This window comes from Oryctolagus cuniculus, chromosome 6 (assembly GCF_051225735.1).
Source record: "Oryctolagus cuniculus isolate XC-2025 breed Fujian yellow rabbit chromosome 6, ASM5122573v1, whole genome shotgun sequence".
Lineage (NCBI taxonomy): Eukaryota > Metazoa > Chordata > Mammalia > Lagomorpha > Leporidae > Oryctolagus > Oryctolagus cuniculus.
The window spans coordinates 5,194,557-5,212,588 of NC_142872.1; the positions used below are offsets into that span (position 1 = coordinate 5,194,557).

Sequence of the window (18,032 nt, forward strand, 5' to 3'; positions counted from 1 at the left end):
CGTACGCAGGCGCCTCACTCTCCAGCTGCCCATTGGGCCTTTCAAGCAGAGCGGGGGGCGGGACCCCGGGAGCTCCGCCCCAAGCCCTGGCCCAGCCTTGGGCCGGGCTGAGGGAACGGGACGGAAGTCAGCGGGGCCCGCCCCTTCCTCCCGCGCCTGTGGAGCCGCAGCCCCCGTGTCGTAGGCTCGGTGCCCGGCGCGCGGAGCCGGGATGCACTGCTCCTGCTGTGGGGCCTCATCATGGAGACCAAACGGGTGGAGATTCCCGGCAGCGTCCTGGACGATCTCTGCAGGTACGGCGGCCCCGCGCCTCGCCGCCCGGGCCTCCCCTGCCCCCGGCGTGTGCGCCCCCGGCCCCGTGCTCCCGGCAGGTGAAGCCGCTCGGCTCGCGAAGCCGCGCCGCGACCCCTGCCCCGGGCAGGCCGCCTTCCCCCGCGCCTCGCGGGCGGGGACCCGGGGCTGCCCCAGGGGACGGCTGACGGGGGGCTCCTGGGGGAGGGTCCGCCGCGCTGAGGGGAGCCGGGGCTGCCCCAGGGGCCGGCTGGCGGGGTCCGCCGCGCTGAGGGGACCCGGGGCTGCCCCAGGGGCCGGCTGGCGGGGGGCTCCTGAGGGAGGGTCCGCCGCGCGGGGACCGGCCACGCTTTGAGGGGAGCCGGGGCTGCCCCAGGGGACGGCTGGCGGGGTCCGCCGCGCTGAGGGGAGCCGGGGCTGCCCCAGGGGCCGGCTGGTGGGGGGCTCCTGGGGGAGGGTCCGCCGCCCCCAGGGGACGGCTGGCGGGGTCCGCCGCCCGGGGACCGGCCACGCTTTGAGGGGAGCCGGGGCTGCCCCAGGGGCCGGCTGGCGGGGGGCTCATGGGGGAGGGTCCGCCGCGCGGGGGGCTCCTGGGGGAGGGTCTGCCGCGCTGAGGGGAGCCGGGGCTGCCCCAGGGGCCGGCTGGCGGGGGGCTCCTGGGGGAGGGTCCCCCGCCCGGGGTCCGCCGCGCTGAGGGGAGCCGGGGCGGGGGCCTTGGGGCTGCGGCGTGGCAGGTGCGGCCGCGCGGGGTTCTCGTGGCGGGAGGTGGGGAGCCTGAGTGACTGACAAGGTCGCGGCCGCTGTGATCCGGGACGGCGCGCTGGGAAAGCCGCGGCAGGTGGGTGTGATAGCGGGTCTGGCTCCGCAGAGGAAGTTCCTGTTGCAGCTCATAAAAACTAACGTCCCGTGCGTGGGGGGATGCAGGTGACCCGCTTCAAGGTGAAAGGCACTATTGCTCTGGTCCCGAATTCGGTAAGAAAAAAAAAAAAAAAAAAAAAGACAGGGATTTTTACAGGTGCCGGTGTTGTGGCGGAGCGGGTGACTTGGCCTGTGACACCGGCGTGGTTCGTGTCCCCGCCGCTCCTCTTCCCGCTCCCTGCTGATGGCCTGGCAAAGCTACAGAAGGTGGGTCCTGCACCCGCGTGAGGGACCCCCGCGAAGCTCCTGGGTGCGGCCTGGCCCAGCCCTGGCCCTTGAGTCCATTGGGGGTATGAACCAGCAGATGGATCTCTGTCTCTTAACTCTTTCAAATAAATAAATCTTTAAAAAAAATTGTTACGTGTGTGCTTGTCTGGATGAAGGACAAGAATGAGATGGTAGGAGCGCAGTCGTTTTGTCTTCATGCTTCTAAGAATCTTTTACAGCAATATGCATTTGTGGTAAAAAAAAAAAAAAGATTAAAGAAGAGTGTTAGGAAAGGTGAGCAATAGAGTAGAGTATGTGTTGATTTAGGAAAAAATCGCGTGATGATGCACGTTCTGCCAGCATCTAAGCCAGTCTTTATACTGGTGTTGTGGTTCAGTCTGTATCACTTGGGCTTACATTGTTTAGAGAAATGAAATGACTGTATGTGTGCAACCTTTATCTTTTTTTTTTTTTTTTTGACAGATAGAGTTAGACAGTGAGAGAGACAGAGAGAAAGGTCTTCCTTCTGTTGGTTCACTCCCCAAATGGCCGCTACGGCCAGTCTGGAACCAGGAGCCAGGAGCCTCCTTCTAGTCTCCCATGTGAGTGCAGGCCCAAGCACTTGGGCCATCCTCCACTGCCTTCCCGGGCCACAGCAGAGAGCTGGACTGGAAGAGGGGCAACCAGGACAGAATCTGGCGCCCCGACCGGGACTAGAACCCGGGGTGCCGGTGCTGCAGGCAGAGGATTAGCCTAGCGAGCCGCGGTGCCGGCCAGGTATATTTATTTGAAAGGCAGACTTAAAGAGAGGGAGACACAGAGAGGGAGTCTGCTGTTTACTCCCCAAATGTCTACCAGGAGCCTGGAACTCCATCCAGGTCTCCCGCATGGGTGGCAAGGGCCCATAGGCCATCTCCCACTTCTTTCCCAGGCACATTAACAGGGAGCTGGATCAGAAGTGGACTAGAACCAGCACTCTGGTGTGGGATGCCAGCCTTGAAATTGCAGCCCAACCTGCTGCACCAAAATGCTGGCCGATTGTGAGTTTGTAAAAAGTTTTGTGTGTTGAATTTAATCTGAGGTCTCCCACTGGTTAGCGGAACTCAGTTCAAATTCTTGAGCTTCCCAAGGTCTGCATTAGCAGGAAGTTGAAGCCAGGAGCTCGAGCAGGGTGTTACCCAGGAACACCAGCAGAGCTCGGTGTACTAACTGCCAGGCCACATGCCCAGCCTATCAAATAGATTTTTGAGTGAATGTGTATATTTTTATATTCACAAAGAAAAATCTGAAGCAGTATATACCAAAATGTAATGATGGTTACCTTCCAAGTAGTGTGAAATTAAAGATGAGGAAGGGAAGACACCTGTCTTAAAATATCTGGTAAACAAGAATTGCTTAATGATAAAAGTGCCTGTATGAAAAAAATAAAGTGCAGCATTTTACCATGCTGCTGGCATTTGATGCAGCATCGTTTTTGACATGAAAACCTTTTTTAGCAGTATTTAGATTAGCTTATTGAAGAGTCAAAAACTATTTTTAAAGTAATAACTGAAAAATTTCAGTTTGGAAAGTTGTTTTTCTTTTGAAGAAATGCTTGGAATTTTTTTTTTTAAACCTCTTAAGTAGTTTATGCTTAGGCCACTCTACTGTTAAAAGGAGAAAGGTATTTTCTGGCCACTGATGTTGCTGCTGTTTTGCTGGAAGCAAAGGTTAATTAAATAGCTCGTGCTCATCTTCAGCTAGCCATTTAGTGTTGATGTTTATTGAAACATGTCTGTGCTAATGTTTTATCCATAGGAATATTGAAAAGGTAACATTTTGTGACATGGAGAATTTTTCTTAAAAGTAGAAGGTATTTTATTTCCACTATTAACTATTATAACTGTATGTATACAGTCACTTTTTAAAAGATTTTTATTTTTTTAAGATTTATTTATTTGAAAGAGTTACACAGAGAGAGGAGAGGCAGAGAGAGAGAGAGAGAGAGAGAGAGAGAGGTCTTCCATCCAATGGTTCACTCCCCAATTGGCTGCAGTGGCCGGAGCTGTGCTGATCTGAAGCCAGGAGATTCTTCCAGGTCTCCCATGCAGTGCAGTGGCCCAAGGACTTGGGCCATCTTCTGCTCTCCCAGGCTACAGCAGATAGCTGGATTGGAAGAGGAGCAGCTGGGACTAGAACCGGTGCTCATATGGGATGGTGGTGCTTCAGGCCTGGGCGTTAACCCACTGCGCCACAGCGGTAGCCCCTTATTTTGAAAGGCAGAAAAACATATCCATATTTATATATCTATACATAGATGCACATATCTCTATATCTATATTTTCCAAATGCCCGAAACAGCCAGAACTTTCCAGGGTGAGACCAGGAGCCACGAACTCAATCTGGGTTCTCCAAGTGTAAGGACCCAAGTACTTGAGCCATCATCTGCCTCCAAGATGTGTGCGTTATCAGGAAGCTGGATGGAAAGTGGAGCTTCGTCTGGTAATCCGATACGGAATGTGGGCATTCCACATGGTGTCTTAACCATCCCAATTTTTTCTAAAATATTAATTGATTAAACCTACATGGAGGAAAAGAATGGGTTAAGAGATGAGTAATAGGCCGGCACCGCGGCTCACTAGGCTAATCCTCCACCTTGCGGCGCCGGCACACCGGGTTCTAGTCCCGGTCGGGGCGCCGGATTCTGTCCCGGTTGCCCCTCTTCCAGGCCAGCCCTCTGCTGTGGCCCGGGAGTGCAGTGGAGGATGGCCCAGGTGCTTGGGCCCTGCATCCCATGGGAGACCAGGAAAAGCACCTGGCTCCTGGCTCCTGCCATCGGATCAGTGCGGTGCGCCGGCTGCAGCGCGCTGGCCGCGGCGGCCATTGGAGGGTGAACCAACAGCAAAGGAAGACCTTTCTCTCTGTCTCTCTCTCTCTCACTGTCCACTCTGCCTGTCAAAAAAAAAAAAAGATGAGTAATAAAACTTGGAAATTAAGCCGGCGCCACGGCTCACTAGGCTAATCCTCCGCCTTGCGGCGCCGGAACACCGGGTTCTAGTCCCGGTCGGGGCGCCGGATTCTGTCCCGGTTGCCCCTCTTCCAGGCCAGCTCTCTGCTGTGGCCAGGGAGGGCAGTGGAGGATGGCCCAAGTGCTAGGGCCCTGCACCCCATGGGAGACCAGGAGAAGTACCTGGCTCCTGCCTTCGGATCAGCACGGTGCGCAGCTTGCCAGCCGCAGCGGCCATTGGAGGGTGAACCAACGGCAAAGGAAGACCTTTCTCTCTGTCTCTCTCACTGTCCACTCTGCCTGTCAAAAAAAAAAAAAAAAAAAAAACCTTGGAAATTAAAAACAGAAGTGATAGGTGAGTGTGAGGATACAGGAAAGAAGCAAGCTGTTTCTTTGCTCTAACAACACAGGCCATACCAAGCAAGCCAGTAATTGGGCCAGTGCTACCGCATATGGGTAGAGTCAGATTCAACAGATTGGGGATGCATTCCCTCAGGATTGCCCCTCCTCCACTTTGGACACCAGTTGCAAATCCAGGTCTCTAGAACTTGACATATTGGTTACAAGTTGGGGCTCCCAGGACCCCTCTTTGGGTTCCGAGTTTCCTAGAGCTGGCCACAGGACTCAGGAAACACACCTGCTGGCTTATGATAAAGGATATTGCAGAGGGTACAGAAATGTATGTGTGTGTAGTCTGCAGAATGTTTATGGAACATATGTATTAAGGAAAAGTGCATGGGTTTCAAACTTTTTGTACCAAAGTAAATTCCATTTTCTCCATGGACTGATTTCCATGACTGATTTTATCAGTGGACTCATTAACATACAAAGACTCCAAGGGTTTTGAGAGTTGTATGCCAGGAAATTGATTTATCACAGAGACTTGGCTGATGTGAAAGAGAAACTGTTGTAGTAGTGTTTGTCTATTCCAGCTTAAGAACACTGAAAAATGGGAGAAGGGAATTTATACATCCTGTGTTCTGTTTCCCTGCTCAGCTTCCGGAACATGAATGCCTGGCATTTGTCCTCTAGTTTGGAGATTGGAAGAGTCTTCTCAAGACTGAGTAGTCCGTGGAGAGATGTGAAGATACTGACCTTGAAGTTTACTCGATTAAATGCCTCAGCTTGGTCACCTTAAATGGATAACCCTTCTGTTTTTTTGAAGATTTATTTATTTATTCGAAAGAGTTACACAGAGAGAGGAGAGGCAGAGAGAGAGGTCTTCCATCTGCTGGTTCACTCCCAATTGGGCCCAATGTGCTGATCCGAAGCCAGGAGCCAGGAGCTTCCAGGTCTCCCACATGGGTGCAGGGGCCCAAGGACTTGGGCCATCTTGTACTGCTTTCCCAGGCCATAGTAGAGAGCTGGATTGGAAGTGGAGCAGCTGGGAGTCCACATGGGATGCTGGCGCTTCAGGCCAGGGCGTTAACCCACTGCACCACAGAGCCAGGCCCCTGGACAACCCTTCTAAAAAGGTTTGTGGTCTGTCACGTAAATATGAACAGGCCTATTAACATGAAAGGGAAAACTTAACAGAAAAAAAGGTATTGGAAAGAATGAGATTATGCTGTAGAAGAAAACTTAAAAAACAGAGCATTGATCTTAGTGAAGTAGCTTTTTAGGACCATGAAATAAGAACAGGATAATCTATAAAAACCATACTTTAAAGAACTCAAGGAGCTTTTGGAAGTTAAAAAATACGAGAACAAAAACAACTTCAGTAAATGTCTTGCAAGATATAGTTAAATTTCCTAGGAAGAAGAGTGGGGGAGAATCACAGGTGGAAAATACTAGAGAGAAGTCAAGGATTGTGAGAGGACTTGTCCATGCAGTCCTTTAGCACTGAAGGATGTGAGTCTCCAAACAGATAAGGCTCTTGAGTGGCAGTGCAATGGATGGGGAAAATACACTGAGAATTTCAGAACACAGGCAGCAGAAGGAGATCTTAGCAACATGCACACTGAAAAAAATTGTATACAAAAGAATAGAATCTGAATGGCTTCAGTTTTTATTTTTAAATCTTAGATTCATTTCTCTCTTTTTTTAAGATTTGTTTATTTGAAAGGCAGAGTGTCAGAGATTTTGTATACACAGAGGGAAAGATACCTTCTATCTGCTGCTTTACTTCCCAAGTGGCTACAACAGCCTCACTGTGCAGGCTAAAGCCTGGAGTCAGGAACTGCAGCCTGGTCTTTGATGTGGGTGAAGCACCTGGGCCACCATCCACTACCTTCCCAGGTGCATTAGCAGGAAGCTGGAACAGAAGAGGAGCTGCTGGGGCTCGCTGGCACTTCAATATGGGATGCTGGGGTCATAGGCAGCTATTTAATGCACTGTGCCACAAGGTTGACCCCTGGAATGAGGAAGTGCCGTCGTCAGAATTCCAAAAGAGAGTGATTTCCTGCTTAGACTTTTTACCCGGATTGTCAAGTGTGAGGCTAAAGATATTTTCAGATGTCTGGTGTCCATATTTACTGTCCCTGCATCCTCCTTCCAGAATGTGGGAGAATGTATGAACTGGGAAGTAGGGTGAGGAGGAGGAAGATGCGGATACAAGAAACATGAGCTCCTGTAGAGGATAAAGGCGTAGGGAACCCTATGATGACAGAAGTGTGCCAGTAAAAAGGACAGCTGATCCAGACTGGAACAGACTAAGACACAAGGACAGACTTAAAAATGCATCTAAATTCCCATCTTGGAAAAAAAATGGGAAGCTAGTGAGAAGTTGAATGATGACAAGTATAGAGAAAAGGAAGCAGAAGCAGTGATGACAGTTATTAATTGTGGAGAGAACGAAGGATTGTAAGGAAGCGAAAAACAGTTTGGCTTAGTGGTGAGTTACATTTTGAGAGTTTCAGTAATATAAAGACAGAATGCTCATGTGTCAGTAGATGAAGTGACAGCATGTTTGAAGATCTTAATTGGCCTCATTTGGCAGTGTTGAGTAGAGTACCACTTCATCTGTAAAACAGTGAGTGTTTGGTGAGCTGAGCTGAAGAGGTTGGTTTTTCATAGAGAAGTTTTCAGAAATTGATCATAAAATACAGAGTTCCTCTCAAATAGAGTTCACACAAACTCCCTTCCCTCACCATAGTTTCCCCTGTTGTATGCCTCTCACATTAGTGTAAGCTGTGTTGTATTATCCTGGGTGAGCCAACATTGACATGGTATATTGCATTTGTGTTTTCATGTTTTGCAGTCTGTGGGTTTGGACAGATGTGTGAAATGTGTCCAGTGCTGTAATATACACAGTAGTTTCACTGCCCTACAATCCTCTGTGTTGCGCCACCCCCAGTTTTGACTGTCTTCCAGAATGATGTGCTATAGGTGGAATGACACAGGATAGCTTTTTCAAAGCATTTTGATTTTTCACTCTGGTTTCTTGTGGCCTAGTATGGGAACTTAATACAAAACTGTGGGGTTTAATTTTAATCAGTGGGATTAAATCATTTTCATTTAACACAGCTAAGCCAGTAGTTACTAACTGGGAATAATTTTACTCCCCTCAGGGAGTATCTGGCAGTATCTAGAGATAATTTTGTTGTCACTGCTGGGCATGTGGTGTGACCTGTGATGGATGGGGGCTGAGATGCTGCTGCACACCCAAAGTGCACTGGGCAGCCCATCTTTTTTTATTTTTTATTTTTTTTTTAAGATTTATTTGTTTATTTGAAAGAGTTAGAGAGGAGACACAGGAGAGATCTTCCGTCTGCTGATTCACTCCCCAAAAGGCTGCAACAGCCACGGCTGGGCCAGACCAAAGCCAGGAGCTTCTTCCAGGTCTCCCATGTGGGTGCAAGGGCCCAAGCACTTGGACCATCTTCCGCTGCTTTCCCAAGTGCATTAGTAAGGAGCTGGATCAGAACTGGAGTAGCTGGGACTCAAAGCAGCGCCCATATGGGATGCTGGCACTGCAAGCAGCAGCTTAACCACTGCGCCACAGTGCCGGCCCCTGGGCAGTCCATCTTAATGCAGAACTATATGCATCAGAATGTCAGTAGTACCAGAGTTGAGAAATGAATCAAAACTATAATACAGTTTTGTTGGGAGAAGGGGAACAGAAGGGACTGAAATGGGACTGGGCATAGAGTTAATCCTTCATCTTCCATATTGGAGTTGAATAGAAAATGCTCCAAACTGAGAGAGTAAGTAGCAGACAGCTGTGCCCTTTTTAACCCAGGGAGGTAAGTCAGGGTGAAAGAGGGCCCTTGGCTGCAGTGCTATTGGGTCCTTTGTGCACTGTCTAGTGGCCGGTGCGGGAATTGGGCTGGGGTCTGTTTTGTAGTTGAATTCTTAGACTGTAATGTGCTGGTTTTAGTCTAATGTGAGTGTGTGCAGCTCAGAGCTGGGCCCCATGAGTTCATAAAAAATTTATGATACCGTTTACCTGAGTGGCTCTCCCTCTGCTACCTCTCTGATAGGTCTCTTGTTTCCTGAGGCTCCCATTTTTCATCCTGTGACCAGAAAACCACTCTGTCACATACTTGTGTGATTGCCCATATCTGAGACCAAGTGGTTGGAGGACAGAAAAAAATAGGCAGTGGAGTTGGCCTCTTTCAGAACTGCATGGCTCTTTTGGTTGGAGAGGAAGATTCCTGTCCTTCAGTTTTAGCCTCTGTGAGTCCCCATTGCTACCACCTTTGTAACCATGATGGGATTGGTTGGAGGCTTATTTGACTGCCCCATTAGGCTCCTGGCTTGAGACAGAACCAGAAGGCTTCTGGAGCTTTCGGTGTCCTTGCTGGTGCCCACTTGCAAATCCAGGCCAGAGTATACAAGAAGGTGGAAAAAAGGCAAGTTGATTTAAAATATTGGTCTTCCCAATTCTTCTTTTTTGCTGTTTATTTTTCAAGGTCCTCAAATAGCTGTTCCCATTCTGTCCAGTTCTAGAGCTGGAAGAGACGGAGTGTGCATATAAAAATATGCAGAGATACAGCATATTATTCCATGATCTAATTTGGGAGGGTTTCTGCATGATAATGATCACAACCAGATAATTGTAAGAGTGGAATTCTGAGAGTTCGCAGTCGTGAGCTGTGAGGATATTTTGAGTAGTGAGAGTTCGTATCAGTGACGGCGATCTCCTAGGATGAAAGTGCCTTTTTAGTTTGTGTTAGTGCACTCTGGTATTCACAGTGATGAAATGGCCCTGTGAGGAGTTTCTCAGAAAATGTCCCCCTCAGTCAATGATGTGTGTCTGTGTGTAAGTCTATTCAGGGGAGTCTGGCGCGCCTGTGTAGAAGAGGAGGTGTTTGGAAGTCTCAAAGAGTGAAGCCTTACAGACAAGACGAGAGGACAGAGCAGCAGAGGGTGGATGGAACATATGGATGACATTTATTTATTTGACAGGCAGAGTTAGAGAGAAAGGTCTTCCTTCCATTAGTTCACCCTCCAAATGGCTGCTGTGGCCGGCAGGCTGCACAGATCCAAAGCCAGGAGCCTGGTGCTTCCTCCTGGTCTCCCATGCAGGTGCAGGGACCCAAGCCCTTGGGCCATCCTCCACTGCCTTCCTGGGCCACAGCAGAGAGCTGGACTGGAAGAGGAGCAACTGGGACAGAACCCGGTGCCCCGACCGGGACTAGAACCCAGGGTACTGGCACCATAGGCAGAGGATTAGCCTGGTGAGCCACGGCGCTGGCCCAATGGATGACATTTATGACAGTGTTAGACATCGCTGGATATGAAGAACCTCAGAATGACAAAAAGGAAAACAAAAAACCAGATAAAAAAACCCAAGATTGTGTATGTGGGCAGAGACCAGATCCCAAATTTATGCTATATAGAAGAGCTGAGGTTTTATATCTTTAAAAAAGTTTTTGTATTTCAGTATTTTTTATTTATTTGAGAGGTAGACAGGTAAGGAGAGAGAGCGCCTGTCCATTGATTGATTTAATGAATTCTTGCAGTGGCTGGGGCTAGACTGGGAATCGTCTGGGGAGCTGGGAACTCAGTCTGGTCTCCCATGCTGGTGCAGGGCCCAAGGACTTGGGCAGCCTTCACTGCCTTCCCACGTGCATTAGCAAGGAGCTGGATTGGAAGTGGAACAGCCAGGTCTCAAACCGGTGCCCATGTTGGCTGTCGGCACTGCAGGCAGCTGCTTAACCTTCTTCTGGGCCACAGCGCAGGGCCCTAGGATTTTTCGGAGTGGTTTTATTGGGAAGTTAGCTTGAGCTGAGACTATGTAGGTGAGGGTTTTTAGGGAGCTGTAATGTATTAATGAGCAGCAGAGTACTGATTACTTTTACAGTATATCTTTCTAATATTTTCTATGTGAAGACTAACCAGATATCAAGCATAGTTTTTATTTAATTATGTGAATATATTTGCATAAATTCTTGGAAGTGTTACCAGACCTGGGAGGAACTCCTAGTGAAGGTATTTTCTTGCTCATTTTTTATTCGTTGGTATTGAACTCTCAGATTCACCTCTGCCCTTGTGATCAGAGGGATCACAGACTCGTAAGGAAAATTCTGTTGTGTGCGAGATAAATGTGTTGTTCTCTCTTTTAAGACTCATCTTGCCTGTAATAACTACCCCAAAATATTGGTTGTTTCCTTGATCAGGACTCATTTGAGTCTCTTCTAAGTTGCTGGGTCAAGGATGAAACCATTTAATAGGTTGAAATAAAAAATCATTATGGTTTATAAGTGTAATTTTTGTGTTTTGTTTTTGACAGCCGATTTATTTTGCATATTCCCAGCGAGGAAAGAGACAATGCGATCCGAGTGTGTTTTCAGATTGAGCTTGCCCATTGGTTTTACTTGGATTTCTACATGCAGAACACACCAGGACTACCTCAGTGTGGGATAAGAGACTTTGCTAAAGCCGATATCCTTTTTAATGCTGTAACTGTCTTTCAGTCTTGTTAATCAAATATTTCTGACAAATCTCCTTTAACTTATCTTTGAGGTTTTTAACCTATTGGATAAAACATTTCTAAAAATTGTCAAGTGTGAATAGTAGGCACAATTGAATAGTGTTTTTATTTTTATACAGAAGACTTGAAATATGTACTGATGATTAAAATTTAAACTTGATCTTCCAGAAATAACCTATTTCTAGAACTGATCTGTTTTTCACTTTATTCCATTTAACCAGATGACTTTTAATCAGATCATTATCCTGATTTACGTAGAACTTTCTTGATAGTTCTGATATTAAATGATTCTACAGTTTGGAAAAAGAATGGAAAGATTCTGGGCAAAGTGGTATTTTTCTAAGAAGGCATTTGGAGGCTGTATTTCAGATAAAACAAAAGGACAGAGCAAAATTGGAGAGTAGGGAAGTTTTAGGGGATATCTCAGGAAATTTGAGCAGAAGATTCCTATGGGCCACGATAGGAGTTAGAGATGGAAAGGTTTATGAGCGGGGTGTTGTAGGTGCTTAAATCTTGAGCCAAGATGCTTTGGTTTTTATTCTGAAAGGTCATTGTTGTGAACCATGAAGCATGTGTTCTAATGGATTTGTACCCACAAGGCCAATGTGTTTAAAACTAGAGTCAGTAGGTGTAGGGGGTCTGAAATACCCTCATACTCACCTCCCTATCACTTTGCTTGAGGCTATGACGTAATGGAATCCCTTGGTTTCTGTAGAAATAGATGGGAAACTATTCTAGATAGCTACAGAAGTTTTGGGGGTACAGAATATTATCCATACCATTTGAAAATGGCATTCAAGAAGATTTGACAAGGATGGATTGAACCATTGACTGGGCTGTTTATTATATCACTTGAGATACATGGCAGTGAGGTCCTTTGCCATGGTAGTGGTACAGCGAAGAACACACGTATGGGAGACACATTTCAGGAGACGTGATCAGACCATTTGGTTGCTTGTATCGAAGTATATGAGGAACCAAAGGGATCAGAAGTATATTGTGCACTCTCTGTTACAGCTTTGATGATAGCAACTGTGGAAAAATCATAGGTGACTGATTTTAAGGCATTATAATCTTTATGGAAACATAATCAAAGCAACCAGATCTTCTGTTTTGTTTTGATCGTTTTGTATAGATTTGTAGTTCCTTGCAGTTCTGGATAACATTTTGGGTGTGTGTGCACATGCAGATGTTTATACTTTGCTTCCAGTTAAAAACTAGTGTGGACGCTGAAAGGAAGAAGGCTAGCCTGGAGCCTGGAAACCTTATGGAGATGTTGTTTCTTTAGTTATGAGAGATGCTTAAAGCTGTGATGGTAGAAATGAATAGGTCACATTTGAAAGAAACTTAGGAAGTAAAATGGGTGATAACTTGAAAGTTTGAGGAGAGATGGATGCAACGATGGTACCAATTCTCCTTCCATTTATAGGGAAATAAAGGAGAGATTTTGTGGGAGCATAATGAGCTGAGTTACAGAGAAGTTGAGTTTGTGGTATCTGCTCCACTTCCATCCAGCTCCCTGGTAAGATGTGTGAGAAAACAGCAAAGGATGATCCAAGTCCTTGGGCCCCTGCATGCACGTGGTAGGCTAGGAAGAAACTCCTGGCTTTGGCTTGGCCCAACCCCAGTTGTTGGGGCTATCTGGGAAGTGAGCAGCAGATGGAATATCTGTCTCCTCTCTCTGTAACTCTGCCTTTCAAATAAATCTTTAAAGAAGTGGAGCAGCTGGGACTTGAACTGGCCCCCATATGAGATGGTGGTCAGGTGGAAGCTGCTGCTCATGCCTGTCTTTTAATCATGGTACTGTCGTGGGTGACTGACTTCTTTGGACTCTTTTAAGGGCCTTTTTAGTTTTTCCTGTAACTAAAACTAAAATAAATTTTAAAATAAAATTGTGGAATGCATAAAGTTCATATTAATTAATTCTTTAAAAAGATTTATTTATTTATTTGAAAGTCAGAGTTACACAGAGAGAGGAGAGGCAGAGAGAGAGGTCTTCCATCCAATGGTTCACTCCCCAATTGGCCGCAATGGCCAGAGCTGCGCTGATCAGGAGCCAGGAGCATCCTCCGGGTCTCCCATGCGGATGTTAGGGCCAAGGACTTGGGCCATCTTGTACTGCTTTCCCAGGCCATAGCAAAGAGCTGTATCGGAAGTGGAGCAGCTGGGACTAGAACCGGCACCCATATGGGATGCTGGTGCTTCACGCCAGGGTGTTAACCCGCTGCGCCATAGCGCCAGTCCCCCAAATTAATGAATTTAATGTTATGTTTGTCTCAGCCAAACATCTCATTGCAGTGTGAATACAATGCTGGCTTCTTTGAAGTTGCTTTGAGTTTGATGTATCTGTACTAACAGTTCTGCCACCACCTTCTCTTCTCCATCTGTTAGGAGGCCTTCCTTTCTATATTATGTTGATATCATTAGTCCAATGCATCATTTGCATTTTAGGTTTCTTCTGTTCTTTTTAATCTTATTTATTTGAAAGGCAGAGAGACAGCTCCTGTTCACTGGTTCACCATCCAGATGCCTGCAACAACTAAGGCTGGGTGAAGCCAGGAGTGGGAACCCAGTCCAGGTCTGCTATGTGGGTTGCAGGGACCCGACTAATTGAGCTGTCACCTGCTGCCTCTCAGAATGTGTGTGAGCAGTAAGCTGGAATCAGGAGTGGAGCCAGGACTTAGAGCCAGGCATTCCAGTATGGGATGTGGGCATCCAGGCAGCATCTTAAGAACTGCACCAGGCCGGCACCGCGGCTCACTAGGCTAATCCTCTGCCTGTGGCGCTGGCACACCGGGTTCTAGTCCCGGTCGGGGCACCGGATTCTGTCCTGGTTGCCCCTCTTCCAGGCTAGCTCTGCTGTGGCCTGGGAAGGCAGTGGAGGATGGCTCAAGTGTGTGGGCCTGGCACCCCATGGGAGACCAGGAGAAGCACCAGGCTCCTGGCTTTGGATGAGCGCGATGCCTGTCAAAAAAAAAACAAAAAAAAAACAAAAACAAAAAACAAAACACCAAACTTCCACCCAAGGTTTCTTCTGTTTTAATAGCATAGAGTAATTAAAGTATTTCTAGTACTAAAATATGGTCTGTGAAGTCAAGTGGTAATATTTCATATATGTGATCATCCATGTAATTGTAGTGTGTACATATTACTTGTCTTCAGAGTAGTACCAAAATGAAAACAGAGTATACAAGTACTTATAGAGGACTTGAGAACCCTTAAAAATACTTACGTCCTCAGTTTGAGAAACACTAATATAATTGTAAATTACAGTTTTCCCCATACTTTCCTTCACTAACAGTGTTATAATGATGACATTTGGTCATGTACATGGAGTATTGGAATCCTGAGTATACAGTTTCAGGGTTTGGGTTTTATTTCCTTTTCCCCCACTGTTTTATATTGTCCTATTTTAGGGATTTGGCAGCCTGCCCACTTTTTTTTTATTTTTTATTTTTTAATTTTTTTTTATTTTTTGACAGGCAGAGTGGACAGTGAGAGAGAGAGACAGAGAGGAAGGTCTTCCTTTGCCGTTGGTTCACCCTCCAATGGCCGCCTCAGCCGGCGTGCCGTGGCCGGCGCACCGCGCTGATCCGATGGCAGGAGCCAGGTGCTTATCCTGGTCTCCCATGGGGTGCAGGGCCCAATTACTTGGGCCATCCTCCACTGCACTCCCGGGCCACAGCAGAGAGCTGGCCTGGAAGAGGGGCAACCGGGACAAAATCCGGAGCCCCGACCGGGACTAGAACCCGGTGTGCCGGCGCCGCAAGGCGGAGGATTAGCCTAGTGAGCCGCGGCGCCGGCCAGCCTGCCCACTTTTAAAACTGACTGTTTTCCTTACTATCCAAAGTTACCTTTCTTTGTAATCCTTAATATTTGTTAAAAGATGTTACACAGTGCACGTATGGAATGGCACTCTTTATCCCAACTTCTCCTCCCCACACTTAACCCCTCAGCCTTCTTCTTCTTTTTTTTTTTTTTTTTTTAAATTTTTTGACAGAGTGGACAGTGAGAGACAGGAAGGTCTTCCTTTTTCCGTTGGTTCACCCCCCAATGGCCGCTGCAGCTGGCGCACTGCGCTGATCCGAAGCCCGGAGCCAGGTGCTTCTCCTGGTCTCTCATGCGGGTGCAGAGCCCAAGGACCTGGGCCATCCTCCACTGCACTCCTGGGACAGAATCCAGCGCCCCAATGGGGACTAGAACCTGGTGTGCCGGCGCCGCAGGCGGAGGATTAGTCTATTGAGCCGCGGCGCCGGCCCCCCTCAGCCTTCTTGGTTCTGATGCTTTCTTCCTCGTTGAAGCATTTATGCACCACTGCTTGTTTTGCCAGCTTGAGTGCTGACTTCCTAACATGATGAATTTGACTGATGTCGTGATAAGTGTGTTCCCCGGATTCATTTCTGCTCACTCAGAGGTCCAGGACTGTAAGCCCCTAACACATGATTTACCTAGGCTAATTGGAGCAGTTAGCAGTGACTTGGTGTAGAGAAAACAGAAACCAAAAATGTAAAACTTAGTTCAGGCGAAGACTAGAGTAATTTCATACTAAACACACAGTTGATTTAAACAAGGCTGTTCCTCGGTCAGTTTCTCAGACTATGAAAGGAGAAAGCTTCCTTGACACCATTTGTACTCTTCAGTCATTGTCCATTCTTGCTGCCTCAAGGTGAAGATGTGGAAAAAGTCCTGGATGAATGGAAGGAATATAAAATGGGGGTACCAACATATGGTGCAATTATTCTTGATGAGACACTTGAAAATGTGAGTGTAATAAAAAATTTTAGTAAAATAATGATTAACTGTTAATTTTTCATGTGTTACAAAACTTGTGTAGTTTTCTGACTTGATGTTTTAAAACATACTTGCCTTTTAAAGGCTGAATTTTGTGTATTTTTGCTACTTTCTGGGTCTTGAGGTTTTGAACATCTTCCAGTTTGGTGCAGGGAAGCGTCACTTCATTATTGAAGAAGTGCTTTAAATGACTGGAACACCTTTTTTAGGAGAACACCTTTGTTTGGGAAAGGAGGCCAGTTTGATGTTTCTACCTCTGCTTACTCTGTAGGTACTGCTGGTTCAGGGGTACCTAGCGAAGTCAGGCTGGGGATTTCCGAAAGGAAAAGTCAATAAAGAAGAAGCCCCTCACGACTGTGCTGCTCGAGAGGTGAGTTGTGCAGTGGGGGCCGGGAGAGGCCGTGCGGCTCTGAGGATGCTTAGCGGCAGGCTGGTGGGGACAGTCCCGAGTGCCCTAAGTGACGTGTTTTAGCCGTGTGTCCTGTGTCCTCATCTCTTTCCTGTTTCCATTTTCTCTTTTGTTCCCCTCTTTTTGATGGTATCTTTTTGACCTATGCCTTTAGAATTGGACTTGTAAATGGTAAAGTATTCTCACTATTAACAGTCTTTGTTTTATGATTATAGTCTTGATGGACAACTGTATAATTTATTTTTTCCATGAAATTGACATTTGTTGCTCAAAACCCATTCTAGCTCCCATTGCCTATAGGATGAAGTGTCTTTAAATATTTAAACTGTCCTTTCCCCCTCAACACCAAGTTTAGCCGTTTCTGAATTTATCTTGCTCTCAGCCAAAAGGATTTATTCTGATTTGTCTGAACCTCTACACTTTTGCTGATGTCATTTCCCTGCCTGGAGGGTCCTCCTCTTCCTGCCTAAGCTGACTGCTTTTACACCTGGCTCAGGTCATTCTTGCCCTGAAGGAGTGCCACCAACTACTTCTGTACACAGGGCCTGAGTTTATTTACGTAAAATGAAGTTTAGAGTAGATCATTTCTCTAAAAGTCAAATCTTAGCAGTTAGCTGTAGTCAGTAGTAGTCTCTGAACTTAAATAGCAATTACTGTCTTGAAATTAATTATGTAATGCCTTGTGATGGGTTACGTACTGTATTCTTATTTATTTTTTAAAGTTTATTAATTTTCATCTACTCAGAAGGTAGAGAGACAGAGAATCTTCTGTTCACTGGTTCACTCTCCAAATGCTTGCAGCGGTTGAGGCTGGGCCAGGCCAAAACCAGGAGCCCAGAACTCCATCTAGTTCTCCAATAGGACAGGGACCCAAGTACTTAACGCTGTCAACTAAAGCCTCCCAGGATGCGTTAGCAGGGAGCTGGATGAGAGGCAAAGCTGTTGCAACTCCAGCTGCGCTCTGATATGGCATGTGTGTGTGTTTTAAGTGGTGGCTTCACCTGCTGTGCTACAACACATGCCCCATACCACTTTCTTATTCTTTATCACATTCTATTTTATTCTCAAGGTTTGAGAAGATGAGTTACAGGAATATGATAGATACACAAAAGTGGCCCAGGAGTTGAAAGATTCTGTTCTAGTGTAGGTTCTGTGGCTCTAGCTAGACTTTGGGCACTGAATCTCTGTAAGGTAGAAGTTTATCGAGGCCACTCATTCAGGACTAGAGGTCATCTTTTCAAGGAAAAAGATCGGAGGTGGTAGTGGTTTGAATTTGAGAAAGTAATGCAGATTTTGTGGCATGTTGTATTCAAATCCACTGTCTGACGTGGGTTTTGACTCAGTGATTTGCTACAACAGTGTTTATTACCTAGTTTAGTCAGACATGCTATTTAAGATTATTATAAACCGTCAGTGGTTATTTACCACAGAAAAGCCTTGAGTGGTTATTTACTGTGGAGCAGGATTGAAAAAGCATGAGGGGCCGGTGCTGTGGCATAGTAGATTAAGCCTGTGCTTGTGGCGCCAGAATCCCATAAGGGTGCTGATTCGAT

At 46.8% G+C, this 18,032-nt stretch overlaps 1 protein-coding gene across 4 annotated transcripts in view; it reads left to right on the forward strand.

Moving 5' to 3' along the window:
- Window positions 1-67: 67 nt before the first annotated feature.
- The window catches only part of DCP2 (decapping mRNA 2), a 42,896-nt gene continuing 24,931 nt past the window's right edge, over window positions 68-18,032 (forward strand). The window contains exons 1-5 of one of the 4 annotated variants that reach the window (XM_070076009.2): window positions 153-293; window positions 8,824-9,019; window positions 11,079-11,230; window positions 15,913-16,040; window positions 16,342-16,440. In XM_070076009.2, coding sequence (XP_069932110.1) covers window positions 11,176-11,230; window positions 15,913-16,040; window positions 16,342-16,440 — 282 coding nt within the window. In that variant the 5' untranslated portion in view covers window positions 153-293; window positions 8,824-9,019; window positions 11,079-11,175. Of the gene's footprint in view, window positions 294-1,899; window positions 2,019-8,823; window positions 9,020-11,078; window positions 11,231-15,912; window positions 16,041-16,341; window positions 16,441-18,032 lie in introns of those variants that run through there. The other 3 variants (XM_070076008.2, XR_016235032.1, XM_089334798.1) reach the window with 3 other exon arrangements.